General features: G+C 38.6%; 1 protein-coding gene across 1 annotated transcript; it reads left to right on the top strand.

The window, feature by feature from the left end:
* The first annotated feature begins 13,876 nt into the window (after window positions 1-13,876).
* On the top strand, window positions 13,877-14,554 carry CLDN8 (claudin 8). Its single transcript, XM_059064837.2, has one exon. The coding sequence runs from the start codon at window positions 13,877-13,879 to the stop codon at window positions 14,552-14,554; it is 678 nt and encodes a 225-aa protein (XP_058920820.1).
* The last annotated feature ends 412 nt before the right edge of the window (window positions 14,555-14,966 follow it).

The following is a 14,966-nucleotide window of genomic DNA, read 5'->3' as shown; positions in this document are numbered from 1 at the left end:
TTTAATAATCTTGTCTTTTTTAAAAGAATAATGATAGTATTTTTTTAAGAATACCTCATATTTTAATGAACTTATAACCCAATAGGTCTGTGTTTTGGGAATGAAAATGTAATTCTTCATTACTTTTCCAACACTGCTAAGAAAGTCAGGGATAAGTATATGAAACTCAGCCAGTTGAATCCCAATGTACTCTTTTATCTGTGAGTTCATATTGTTCTTTAATGGTCATCATGACTGTATGGGAACTGTGAAATAAATCGGTCCTGTGAGAACAACGCTGTTTGGAATACATCAGATCCTAAGCCCATTATTGTATATAGCAATCTTATATTATGCAGTATTATTATAGGAAAAAACAGAAGATATTTCTTTCTATTTGCTCTGCTTCAAATTTTCCATGTGAATTTTGAATTATCTTAGGTTTCATACCTTGATATCAATGTTTAAAAATAGTTCTTAAATCACTTCCAAGACTGGGTATTTTATATCTTAAGCACATGACACTAGAAGAGATTGATTTTCTGTTTCTGTTTCTTTTTCTTTCTTTCTTTCTTTCTTTTTTTCTTTCTTTCCTTCGTGTCTAGCTGAGGTGTTTTTTTTTTATGGGTTATTAACATCTAATATAATTTTATAATAAGGTAAAAGTAGCCATATATGTTCTTATAGGACCAATATCTTCCCAAGGTTTATTATTTCTTTAGCTTGGGGAAGAGCCTTTATTTCTCAACTTGGTATATTATTGGGAAGCAATGTTACATAGTGATTTTTTTTTTTTTTTTGGTTGCGTCGGGTCTTAGTTGCAGCAGGCAGGCTCCTTAGCTGTAGTAGGAGGGCTCCTTAGTTGCAGCTCGTGGGCTCTTTAGTTGTGGCTCTATGGCTCCATATTTGTGGCATGTGAACTCTTAGTTGTGACATGCATGTGGGATCCAGTTCCCTGACCAGGGATCGAACCTGGGCCCCCTGCATTGGGAGTGTGGAGTCTTATCCACTGTGCCACCAGGGGAGTCCCCTATACAGTGATCTTAATTGAAATGCTTCAGGAGCCTGTGTTTGTCTAGCCCAAGAGCTAACATCTTCTATTTTCACTTATAGTACAACTTGGGTGATGGACAAAATTGTTTTATCAAGACAGAGGCCTCAGCAACCCCTTGGAACCAAATGTGCTGTTAGCCAGATTTTACCCAAACCTGTCTATCATCATTTATTGGGGGAAAGGAGATCTAGATTAATTTATTACCCTCATACATAATAATTGAGAGAACACTTTCAAAAAATCACTGAATGATGAATTTGATTAAATTGCATTATTTATCCAACATATGCTAATTTTTTCTTATTCAACACTGGGCCATCTGGATCTCTTTGGAATACGTCTCTGTCATGGGCTGTTGTGCAATATTCAAAGGCGCACAGTGAAGATGAACCTGAGGAATGAGCATATCTCAAGCTACCAGGCTAACCAACATGTGACATTGGCCTCTGTTTCCTAAGCGCCAGTAGAACCAGAGAAACAAGGAAAGCATGCAATACATCAGCACAGGTAAATATTGGTTTTGTCTGACCAACAATGCTATCAAAACAGAATTTCTCTTAGGGAAATAGTGAATCTACAGAAGCATCCTTTGCTATATTCTCCTTGTTCCAGGGATTGTTAAGCAAAGGAAAGATCAGCAGAAGGGTTTTCCTCCACTCATCTCTCCTCCAGGCTAACCAGTGCCCTTCTGGGAATGGAAAAGCTCGGTACCTCGTGTTCCGTAAGAGAATTTGGGCACGTACCAGCCAGTCTTCTTTTCTGATATTTTAATAACACTTCCAGTCCTCACAGTTTCTTTAACGTGGGAACAAATAAGATGAGCAGCTCGTAAATTATTGAGCTTACCATTTAAGATGAAGACTGATTTTTTAAATTAATTTATTTTATTTATTTATTTTTGGCTGCGTGAGGTCTTCGTTGCTGCGTGCAGGCTTTTTCTAGTTGAGGCAACCAGGGGCCACTCTTCATTGTGGTGCGCAGGCTTCTCACTGTGGTGACTTCTCTTGTTGCAGAGCACGGGCTCTAGGCGCGTGGGCTTCAGGAGTTGTGGCATGAGGGCTCAGTAGTTGTGGCGCACAGGCTTAGTTGCTCCACGGCATGTGGGATCTTCCAAGACTAGGGCTTGAACCCGTGTCCCCTGAATTGGCAGGTGGATTCTTAACCACTGTGCCGCCAGGGAAACCCCGAAGACTGATATTGAAAATAGATTTATATCTTCCTCGGGAGCCTTTCAAATGTTCTCGGGAGTTTACAAAAAGGAAAAAAAAAAAATGTGTGTTATTCAAGGGAAAATCTAGAGGTGGATACTAAATAGCTCTAAGTACTTTCTCCTCTACTATGTTTGTGTAGTGTGCAGAACTGAATTACCATAGTTTGGGACGACCAGTGCAGCTCTTCAGGGTGAAACATAATACTGGTGGTCACAATGTTTATTTGTATAGTACTTTTATCTAAAGAGATCTAAGTCCTTCACAGGGCCATTAATTCTTAAAACATTCCACGGAAGCAGCCAGCAGGTTCTGCACTCCTGGTGTTGACAAAGAAACTGAAACATGGGTGGGGTCAGCTTTCTTCATGGCAATTGATACTTGGAGGTCACGGTGTCTTGAAACGTGGTTAGAAACTGACAAACCTTGTACCAAAGTTGTTCCACACGTTTTGTTCAGCAATCACACTGTTGGCAATGTTAAAAATTGGAGAATTTCATTTAAAAGCCCAGATTTCTGTCTTCTTGTTAATCATGGAAAGTTCTCATAACACAAGGGTGCATTCCCTTGTGGCAAACATCAGCTGGATTTGGGCAGCTTTTGCTACATTAGGGGAGCGTGCACTGTCCTTACCTGCCCTGCTTTTTTTTTTTTTTTTGGTTCCCCATCCTGGTCCCAGCAGGCATCTGTGTTTGGGACACCATGTCATAAATCCTAAGATTTTACAATCAACGGAAATGGTGGTTCTAAATGGGAGTCATGCTTGCAGCAAGTGTTCTCTCCTAATTAGCCCATAAGTTCCTTGAGGCAGGGACTGTGCCTTGTGCCTTTTTAATCTTCAGTTCTTAGAGCAACATCGGTCTTGTAGTCACTGGGTAATCAATATTTGATGAATTAATGAGGGGATAAACAAATGAAGGACTTAAAATGACATTTGAGTCAAGCTGTTAATTACTGGGACTGTTTATCGCAGGAAATTTTCTCCTTAGAGGGAAAATGGACTTGAGAGGTTTTCCTGAATTGAACTTTGTTGACTGATTTAACATTTTCCATGCTGACCAGTGCCTGACACAAAGGAATCATTGTAATTGGGATTTCAAGCCTAGAGTGAAGGATGGGAGAGTGTGGCCACAGAACATAACAAATATGTAGATGAGTTAAGTGTGTCAAGATGTACAGTGAGAAAATGGTCTGTGAGAGTAGAGCTTGCGGATGTCAAAATCCAGTCGAACTGCTGCCGTATTCTTCTGATCTTTTCACTGTAGGAATAAGTCTATTCACTGAATAAGTCTATTTATTCACTGTAAGTCTGTTCTCTTCTACTCTGGGTGTTCCCATCACAACCTCAGAGAGTCAGCTGTGAATTGCTTTGTAAGGGGAATGCCCCTTCCTTTATGAAACTTGTACCACCAGGGATTATTTCTTTTTTAATGCCAAAGGGGGTTTACCATCTCCAAATTAAAGAATAGATGAATTCAATTACAATAGTATATGTAATGTTTCTAGCATGTGTTAGATGATCAATACATGTTATTTAAATGGAATCTGAATCTCAAGGGAACCATAAGAACCATATTATATTTAGATAAATGCTACATGCAAAACTTTATTTATTTATTTTTTGCACTACGTGGACATATTCTCATGTACAGAATTCAAACAACATAGAATCTACAGAATCTGAAAGTCTTTCCCTTATAACCCCACTCATACACATATAAGCACATCTATGTTACAATCCGTAGGAGAGCCACTGTCCACAATTTGAGGTACCAAAAGCATACTTTAAAAGTTTCTTTCTGTTTTGCTAATTCTAAAAATCTTTGCTCAAAACAGTGTAAACTTTGAGACAAATTTCGACTGAAAAATAAGGGAAACACACACACTTAAACAGTAATCCATGCACATTTCTAATTATTTTCAAATAAAATCACTGTTTCAAGGTTTATAGCTAGGTTAGTCTGTTCATGGGAAGCCAAAGAAGTCCCCAGTAATAGCTCACTTATGGACTGATCATACACTCATTGGTAGTGGAAGTTCTTTCCCTTCCCTTTCTGAGTTCAGAGTAAATCACAACAAGGCAAACTGATGAAGGCAGGCTGATGCAATTGAGACTGCTACTGAAATAGCTTAATACTCCTAAATGAAACCCCTTCCTGCAACATCATTGACTCATAAGAATTCCAATTTGAAGACGGGCAAAGTCAAGTAAAGTTCCTGAGACATCAGAACCACTCCTAAATAGTAGGGAAGGGAATAAATTTTGCTTTTTCCATTTGAGAAAATGCATGAAAGATACATACAGGTTCTTTCTAAAGTTAAAAAAATATATAATTATTTTTAACCTCCTAACAGTCTATATCTTTTTTCTATTATTTTAGTATATTTAGATAATAATAAGTGATAATTTTCCAGTAGATTAAAATTATATATTTAACAAAAATGGTAACCTAGATTCCCAATTTACCAATATTTGCCAAGATAACTGAAAGAGTATTCAATTAATAATAGTAAGCGCTACCAAAAAATGGGGACCTGTGTACTGAGAAAAGAGAAGGGAGGTAGAACAAATAAGAAAATGGAAGTCTTTTGCTGAAAATACTCAAACTTGATGAATGCTGAAGCAAAATACATGGGCCCACTGGGATGTTATTTTCACCTCTTAAAGGGTAGAGCTAAATGTGTAGTGAAAGGCTGATAGAGCCAGAGCTGAGCAGTATTTTAGATTCTTCCCTGCATAGGTATTGACCTGAAAGAGTCTGACAAAGTGATGTAACTTACATGTAGGAGATTAACAAAATTCTATGTGCTTAGAGTTTTTTCTTAAATGATACTATTCATTTATTGCAAATACTTCCTGAGCTCTTACTATGAACCAGGTAATGTCTAGTGGTTGGATATAAGATCAGGGGACAAGACAAAGTCACTTTGCCCATAGCATTTACATTCTATTGGGAAAAACAAACAATAATAAAAATAAACAAATACATAGGTGAGCAATAGGCAGCTTTCTTGGGCAGAGTGTCCTAGTTACCCAGTCACCAAGGAGATATCAAAAACTGGGGCATAGAGATATCAGCACTATCTGTGTGATATTAAATAAGTATGGAGAGTTTTTTTATGTGCCAGGCACTATACAATACTTTGCTACAAGGGTAGGTAGAACAGAGATGGCTTCTGTTTTTCATGGATCTTTTTAATGAATCCTCAGCTATAGAATGAGGTGCACAGAGGATCACTCACACCTGCTCTGGATCTATTTTCCATACTGCTCCTGTATACAAAGACACTCTTCCCTCTTCCAAGCTCTTAACCTGGAGGGAAGCCTGACAGGGCAGGACCAACCAGTTGAGTAAGAAAGGAAAGAGATGGAATGTTCAGGAGTATGAGAGACCAGAGGGCTAGCTGAAACTGCCTGAGAGAGCCTTCCAGAAGCCAGTTCACTAGTCACATACAAGTCCCTGGAGCTGGAATCCTTAAGAAGATCCTAAAGGAGCAAGGGTCAGAGAAAAGGGAAGATAAGAACAAGAAATAGCAGGGTTAATGAGCCAGGAAGTTGTGTAACTACCCCAGACAGTTGACTTGCCTCTGCTGAATGTTTACAGTCTCCTGGAGGTGCTTTTTATGGGTTGTTTGATTTCATTTAAAGGCCCCAAATGCCTTGGAGCTGCTTTCACATGGAGTGAAGACAGGCTGTTCTCCTTACCTACTTGTGCAGTTAGTGGTGTGCCTTTTCAAAGTCAAAAGAATGCTTTGGATCATTGGTAGAGTGCCTTACCATGAGCAAGGTGAGACCTACTGACCAGATCAGCAGCAAACTCCTGACCCTGACTCAAGTCAGCACTAAATTATCTAGTCCCTTTCATGGTCTGAGTGCTGGGTGAAATTTGGGAATGTACAGCAGGGCAAGGCTCCTGCTCTTGAGGAGACCAGAGGCTGCAGTATTGCAATAACACCATAAAAGTAGAAAAACACACAGCCACTCTATCAAAAGGTCCTCAAAAGCAACATTTGGTAGTGTTCTTGCAAATCCCTGAAATGGACATACACCTAAAAGACCAAAGGATGTGCTTTTGTTTATCATTCTGGAACAAACAAATCAGGCATTTTTAGAGCTGTATAATTGTGAACAGATGTTATTAATATCATTTTAAAAGACTTGGTTTATTATGACAATTGTAATTGACCCAGCATTTCTTTTTCCCACTGCCTCTTAGTGCTCTGCAAATATAAAACTAAAAAAAGCAGAGACTATGATTTATTTCTTGATCCTCTGTGTCTATCATGGAGTCTTGTACATAGTATATTTGTTGGATGGTTGGAAATGTTCAGAAGATATTTCATGAGTCATCATTTTGAAAATTTGGCAAAAATTACAAATTCTCTATCAATATTTGAGATAGAAATGGTACAGCTTTTAATTTTTCTCATATTCTCATTGAAAAGATATTAGGGGGGCTTACCTGGTGGCGCAGTGGTTGAGAGTCCGCCTGCCGATGCAGGGGACGCGGGTTCGTGCCCCGGTCCGGGAGGATCCCACGTGCCGCGGAGCGGCTGGGCCCGTGAGCCATGGCCGCTGAGCCTGCGCGTCCGGAGCCTGTGCCCCGCAACGGGAGAGGCCACAACAGTGAGAGGCCCGCGTACCACAAAACAAACAAACAAACAAAAAAAAGATATTAGGAAGTCCAGTATATTGTAATATTTTCTTTTTCTTTTAATAACTAAAACTCAAGAATACCATGCACTGCTTGTTCCAATAATATTCTTACCCAGTGTGGTCTGAAGTTGGTTTTAAGTAAAACAGTTAACCTCTAACCTATCAAAATTTGCAAACACTGATTGCCTAAGGCAGACAGAATCTTAATTTGAATTTTAAGTGGAAGGTTAATTGTCTTGTAAATTAATCAGTAACAGGCCTAGCTCTATTTGCCTGGTTAATTACATTGCCCAGTCCTGTTAACTCCAACTTTACAAGAGAAAGTCATTTCTTGAGCTCCCATATTCACTGTTTGCTCATAAGGACCTGTGTGTTTGTGTGTTTTCCACGTGTGCGGCCTTTTCACTGATACATTTTCATCTTATGATTCTCATATTGAACAATGGCTCTTGCTGAAGGGAAAGGAGACAACTTATTACTACTCTCCATCCTGCTTCAAATGCTATTGAAAACCCACAATGTGCAGAGCATTATTCCAGAGAACAGCAAGACATAAAACTATAAAATGATGCAAGCAATGAGTCTGATTTGGAGGCAGGTCTGTAAGGACATACTGGCTCAAGAGCATGGCCTCAGACTTCTGACAGACTTGAGTTCCTACATTGGCCTTTCTACTAGTTAGCTTTGGGACTTTGGACCATTTATTTAAACTTCGTAAGTCTGAGTTTCCTTAATAAAACTGATATAATAATAGTACTGCTCTAATAAGGTAGTTGGAAGGATCAAATCATATAATTAATTAATATATTATATAGTTTAATAATCTTAATTGTTAATATAACTTATTGTTTATTGAATAGTTCTTATTAGCATAATAGTATTACATAATATTTAAAAAATATATTATGTTAAGCATATGTAATCATATTGAAGATATTATCCTACATGCTTTGTCTTTTCTTTTCCTTTTTGTAGTTAACGTGAGTTAAACTTGATGTGAATTTCTGTGGATTCAAAATTAAATTATGAGAAATGTTCTTTTTTGGCCCTATTCATTATCAGATGTTATCATTTCTAGTCCCAATTAATGTCTCCACCTGGCCAGAAATTTGTCTCCCCTTCTTAAGGGAGACGATGATTTTGTTTCTAAATTCTGTCACGGAGACTTCCCTGGTGGTCCCATGGGAATCCACCTTACAATGCAGGGGACATAGGTTGGATCCCTGGTCAGGAAACTAAGATCCTACATGCCATGGGGCAACTAAGCCCACGCACCACAACTAGAGAGCCTGTGTGCCACAAACTACAGAGCCCACACGCTCTGGAACCCACACACCACAACTACAGACCCATGTGCCCTGGAGCCTGCATGCCACAACTAGAGAAGAGAAAAACCCGCACGCCACACTTAGAGAGAAGCCCGCGTGCCGCAATGAAGAGCCTGTATGCCTCAACAAAGATCCCGCGTGCGCAACAAAGATCCCTCATGCCGCAGCTAAGACACGATGCAGTCAAATAAATAAAATAAGTAAATAAATAAATTCTGTCATGGGTGCTTTGTTTTCCTGGTTCAAAGGTGCACATCATTCTTTACATTTCAATAAAAAGAATTGTCACATGAGATGAAAAGTTTAAGAAAATTGTTTTCAAGCAATTCTGAAAATAACCATGTGGAATGCAGTTTTATGCAACTTACACATGTTTTTCATTTTGGCTTTTTGTCAAAGACAGAAAAGTTGTTCCTGAGTCACTGAAAAGAACAATTTTAGTGAACTAATAAAGGTATCATGTCCTACCTCTGTTGATCACCAACAAGTCCTGTAAAACACAAAGGAAAGTTGTCTTGTATTACAATAAGCTGAGGGTGCTGATACATGAAGCTGTTCGCTTCATTGCACTAAAATTGTTTAATTCTCATTTTAGCCAAATATGTGTCCAGCAATGCCTAGATCATTAAGTACCACGACCTAGTCTGTAGTTAAGAACCCATCAAGATGAAGATGATAATGAGAGATGGATAAGAAAGGGGTGCCCAATAATGATTTCTGAGTGGGGGACTCTCTGAAACTCTAAACAAGGAATAACTGTGCTGTGTTTTCCCCAGGAGAAACTTCTCTGAATAGAGTATCAAAAGATATATATTTCAAATATCAATGAATCAGATATTAAAAAAAAAAATCACAAAGTTTGGCCATGCAAATAGTTCTCAATAATGCACTACATGGAAAAAAATGTGTTGAACAAATTTTGTTTTTCATTAACTTTGATCATATGTGTTTATATAAGAGATTTCCTTTCTCTAATTTCCTACGGGAGATTGTAGACAATACAGAAAAAAACCATGGAATTTAGGTCTGAATCTAGGTTCTATTTCTACGGATTCAGCAAGCAAAAGCTGTGTGACCTTAGAAAAGGCACAGTTCCTATTGAGTTTTAATTTATTCGATTATAAAAGGTGGCTAATAACCCTTACTTCATAGGGAGGTTTTAAATATAAGATGTAGTGCATGTAAGTAACCTGTGACATAGGGATCATTTAATACTCTGTAACTATTGTTATTACTAGGAAATTTCAGCAGCTTTAAAAGAAATTTTCACAAATCATTAGAAATAGGATGGTTCATGTCAATTAGTCCACAGAGATTGCTCATTAATTTAGTGAAAAGAATTCCCACAGTATGTAGCTTAATTTAAGAAAAAAAAAAAAATCTCCCCGAATTTCCTGTCCTTTAGCGGAGTTATCACATACACTACATGCAATAAAAACATGTGGACCTATCTCCCAAAATATGTCAGAATTCACTGCAACTCAGATTTTAATGTTTTAAAAATGCAATGAAAAATGGGCTTCCCTGGTGGCGCAGTGGTTGAGACTCCGCCTGCCGATGCAAGGGACACGGGTTCGTGCCCCAGTCCGCGAAGATCCCACATGCCACGCAGCGGCTGGGCCCGTGAGCCATGGTTGCTGAGCCTGCACGTCCGGAGCCTGTGCTCTGCAAAAGAAGAGGCCACAGCAGTGAGAGGTCCGAGTATCACCGAAAAAAAAAAAAAAAAAAAAAAAAAAAAATGCAAGGAAAAGTAGGAAACAAAAAAAACCTTTCAATGATCATTATTCCCATTGTGTATTTTTTTATTTATGTTCACTCTATTTCTTTATTAACCTTGGAACAAAAAGGACTCCTGAGACAAGAAGAAAAGACTTTTCAGAATTATGTGAACTTAATTGCTTGGATTTGTTAGTAGCTAGATGTTAGTGACTGCAGGTTTGTGTCCCCCTCAAATTCATATATTGAACCCTACTCCTCAGTGTGATGGTATTTAGAGGCTGAGGCTTTGGGAGGTAATTAGGTTTGATGAGGTCATGAGAGTATGGTCCTCATCATAGGATTAGTGCCCTTATAAGAAGGGAAAGAGAATAGAGCTCTCTCACTCTCTCTGCCATGAGAGGACACAGCAAGAAGACGGCCGACTGCAAACCACAAAGAGGGCTCTCGCCAGAACTCCACAATCTGGCCCCCTGATCTCAGACTTCCCAGACTTCAGAACTGTGAAAAATTAATTTCTGTTGTTTAAGCCACACAGTCTATTGTATTTTGTTAAAGCAGCCTGAACTAAGATACAGCAATTATTATATAGAAAGGAGTTCATTCTTAAGCAGAACAAATATAAACCATAGAGAGGGGATGAATACAGAGAACTGCTAATGGCCACAGAACTTTGAGAGCAGAGAACATCACTAAGACAAATAGGACGATAGTTCAAGAACATGTGGCAATGCCCAAGATTATTTTGGGAACAGCAAAGAGACCTATTGATATGTAATCTTCTTTTCTCAGGACAAGATGGTCAGCCAAGTACAGTTAATTAACAGTGAAAAATAATTAAAAATAAACCCAGGTTGAAAACTCTCAACACAACTGAGAAAAAAGAATGACCTATATGGGAAAAGAATCTAAAAAAGAGTGGATATATTCATATATATAACTGATTCACTTTGTTGTACAGCAGAAACTAACACAACAGTGTAAATCAACTATACTCCAATAAAAATTAAAATAAATAAATAAAAATCTTTTAAAAATATAAATAAATAATAAATAAAAGAAAAAATTCAGAAAACAATAGAAATTGGCAATGGCTTGATGGGCAGAAACAAAGATTATTTCAAGTAGTGATGAGAATTAATAGGAACCCTACACTAAAGAGTTGTTGGTTAAAGATTAACTGCTGTAACAGTACGGATGACAAAAACAAGGGCAGTCTGACAGTGACATTCTGTGTTATCATTTATAAAGAAGAAGCATTTGCATGTATTATGTAGCTGTCAGGACTAAATTTAATTTTGTAAATTTAATTGCCAAACTTAAATCATGCTTCTGATAATGTAGACAAAAGGGAAATCTCTAGAGACCAGGGGAGCAAAGTGGGTCAACATGGGCATGCTTTTCTTTCTTGGGTTCTTGGTAATATTTTGGTTCTTCCTAAAAATGGAATACAAATGATAGAACAATCTCTGTAGGTTGCTCTGTAGTTATAAATTAAAGAAGAGTAAAAAATGTTATTAATCAGCTAATTCTCTAAGCATTATTGCTATCTGAATTTTGTAGACAAGTTAATCACCTCAGGGACATAGTATTACAGAAAAGTCAGTCAACAGTGAACTTGACTTTTTAAGCTCTGAATTTAGGGCTTTCTGTCCCTAGAAAACTTAGTTTTGCCATTTTTCCCTGTCTTTCTCATTTCCTCTGACCTTTAGGGCACAGTTATTTCAGAATATCATGAGGTTAACTGATCGCTGTGTGATAAGAAACCTGCCTGAAGGCCCTGGGCTAGGTCCTGATAGGACAGCTAACTCTATAATTATTCTAATGCAAACCCAAGGTTGATTTCTCATTCTGATTGTAATCTTTTGGTTAAGAAAATTTCAGGAGTAAAGTACTAATATTTTTGAAATGGGGGAAATATTTTTGTGTGAAATAAAGTCTTGGTAAAGTTTAATGCTTCAAGGAAGAGAGGTTTGATAGTGCACGAAGGCAATGGGTACATCAATCCACATTGTTTTAGTTTGTCATTATCTCAACCACTTATGTCATTCCTTTTTCATTTTCTAATTCTGTCAAGTCATTCCCTTTGCCCAGGTTGGCAATTCAAGATAAAAATAATAATAATCTGCTGTTTTGATTTCAACTCTCTTTTTATGGATTACAGATTACTTTTCCAAGGTTAACTTATTTCTCCCTCCACCACAAGTCTGTAACTGATACAGACCTGAAGGAGAAAATGCTAGATATTTTCTGTTAGCAAAAGGGATATGCTCTAGGTTCATCCTTAAATGAGGCCAACAAATGAGGAAAATTACTGTAAATATCAGCTTTTATTTTTTCTTAATTTTAACGTGTCCAGTCTAATAAAATAATAACAACTAGGCCTACCAGACATTCCTTTTCTTTTTCTTCCCCTCCTTCAAAGTACTTTTGTTTTAATCTCTGTAAACCACTAAGATTTTTTGGACCATTAAATTTTCAAAGTTTACCAAGTGAGCAGGAGATGCTTTCTTCCATACTCAGATGTAAGATAGTACAAGGAAGCAGAGAAGAAGTAAAATTGTAAAAAAGAGATCATTTTTATGATGCAAAAATGAAAGGAAATTAGCGTTTGAAGTTTGGAAAGACAGGACAGTGAATTCAAGGTGCCCTCCAGAAGAAAATTGCTAGTGGAGTTTTCCCAGATCAACACGTATGTTTATTTTAGCTCCACTGTTGTCATCGTTATTATTTTGAGATGAGATCGTTGAACATGCATTACATTAGGGGTTTCTACCTACTCCTGCAGACATGGCATTAAAGACAAGTGTAATTGACAAATTTAGTTGATTCAATGAATATAGTCATTTTGTCCTGTAAATACTTATTTAGAAATATCAGCCATTTGTATAGACTTAGGATGCTTGTACCATCTGTAGAATTCTAGTTGCTCAGGTCTAGGAAGACAGAGTAGTAAAGATAGAGCCACGGAATAAGCTAGCAACCTGTAAGCGATTGCATCATTTAATTGCTATTGTGAGTGCTTGCTACAGAAGAATCCAGAAGAAGAAACCAGAAGAAAATCACATGGATTCCTTCTTCTTGTTTTTGCAATTTTTTTTTTCCTTAGAAATCAAGATTATCAGGAAAATACTAATGAGTAGTCTCCCTGGCTCAAAAGAAAACAACATGTGTTGGGTGCCATGGAGGAGGCCAACGTTGTGTATTCTATTACTTTAGCCTTATTTTGTCCTTTGGCATGATCTGTTCCCTGATTTCACTACAGTCAAGCTTGCTTTGAAGTTGTAGACAAATTAAATCAACCACTTGGATCATATGTGTCCCAAAGAATGTGGTTTCTCAGGTATGAGCAATCTATCAATCCTCTGGTCTCCTTTCACTTTGGCACTGTGCCAGTCCTAGCAAAGTTCTTAGGCAGAGATTTTATTTTGAGTCTTGGTCACAGCAGCTCTTACTAAAAGTTTCTGCATTGCCAGTACAAGTTGCAACGTTCACATCTCAAGGGATTGGTGCATTTCTGGCTGATAGTGCAAACATTCCTAATTATGCCTCCAGGTAAATATACCGCTGTCTTCTCGGACAATTGAGAAGTACAAAGGATGTTTACGCGCAGGTCTAGCAGTTCCAAAGTATCTCTTGAGGGCTTGGGCACACCTGAGTTACCATCCCCCTGTTACTGGCCGAGAAAGTTGCCCCACCTGATTTGTAAGTTTACCTGCGGTAGGCAGTGGAGTGTGGGTGAGTGGCACCTCGGCCAGCCAACACTGGATTTAATCTGGTTAGAAGTAGCAGAGCTGCTCTTATTTGAAAAACCACTGAGTTCTGAGTTCATTACTACAGGAAAACTCTTCCCCGCTGGGGCGCAGAGAACCTTGCTTCAGAGTGGTCCTACCCGCTCAGGAGTCCCGTCAGATAAAACCCATCCCAGAGGAGAATGGCTACCTATGCCCTGCAAATCGCCGGACTGGTGCTTGGTGGCGTTGGAATGGTGGGCACGGTGGCTGTCACAGTCATGCCTCAGTGGAGAGTGTCTGCCTTCATTGGGAGCAACATTGTGGTTTTTGAAAACCTCTGGGAAGGACTGTGGATGAATTGCATGAGGCACGCTAACATCAGAATGCAGTGCAAAATCTACGATTCCCTGCTGGCTCTCTCTCCGGACCTACAGGCATCCAGAGGACTGATGTGTGCTGCCTGTGTGCTGTCCTTCCTGGCTTTCATGACGGCAGTCCTTGGCATGAAGTGCACGAGATGCACCGGGGACGACGAGAAGGTGAAGGGTTACATCCTACTAACGGCTGGAGTGGTCTTCATCGCCACTGGCCTCGTGGTGCTAATCCCTGTGAGCTGGGTTGCCAATTCCATCATCAGAGACTTCTACAACCCAATAGTGGATATTGCCCAGAAACGTGAGCTGGGAGAAGCCCTCTACATAGGCTGGACCACGGCGCTGGTGCTGATCGCTGGAGGGGCACTGTTCTGTTGTGTTTCTTGTTGCAGTGAAAAGGGCAGTAGCTACAGATATTCCATACCTTCCCATCGAACGACCCAGAAAAGCTATCACATGGAAAAGAAGTCACCGAGTGTGTACTCCAAAAGTCAGTATGTGTAGTTGTGTATGTTTTTAAACTACCTATAAAGCCATGCAGATGACAAAAATATCCACTATTTTCTAAAAATGGATCCCCCCCCCAAAAAAAAAAAACCACTGATTTGCTCTTCTTAACTGCTTGCTATTAATTACAGGAACTGTGCATCAGCTCTTTATGATTCTATAAGCGATTTCAGCCGAATGAGATATTATACACATTGCTCTGATTGTTCTAGAAAGTACAGTCATTTGTTTTCTAAAATGGTTCATGCTGTTTTCTCCTTTAATCAGTTACTTTAAAATGACATTGTTAAAGACGATTATTTAACAATTGTGATTTCTTTATGGCGTAGCGTTATGCACGTAGATGAGAGTGACATTTTTATGCCGCATAAATAGAGACAGGCTTATATCGTTCGATTTTAAATGACAC

Source organism: Kogia breviceps, chromosome 5, assembly GCF_026419965.1.
Source record: "Kogia breviceps isolate mKogBre1 chromosome 5, mKogBre1 haplotype 1, whole genome shotgun sequence".
NCBI classification, from domain to species: domain Eukaryota; kingdom Metazoa; phylum Chordata; class Mammalia; order Artiodactyla; family Physeteridae; genus Kogia; species Kogia breviceps.
This window is presented reverse-complemented; position numbering and strand designations above follow the sequence as displayed.

Excerpts from the sequence above, each read along its gene's own strand:
- CLDN8 (XM_059064837.2), top strand. The coding sequence starts at position 13,877 with ATGGCTACCTATGCCCTGCAAATCGCCGGACTGGTGCTTGGTGGCGTT.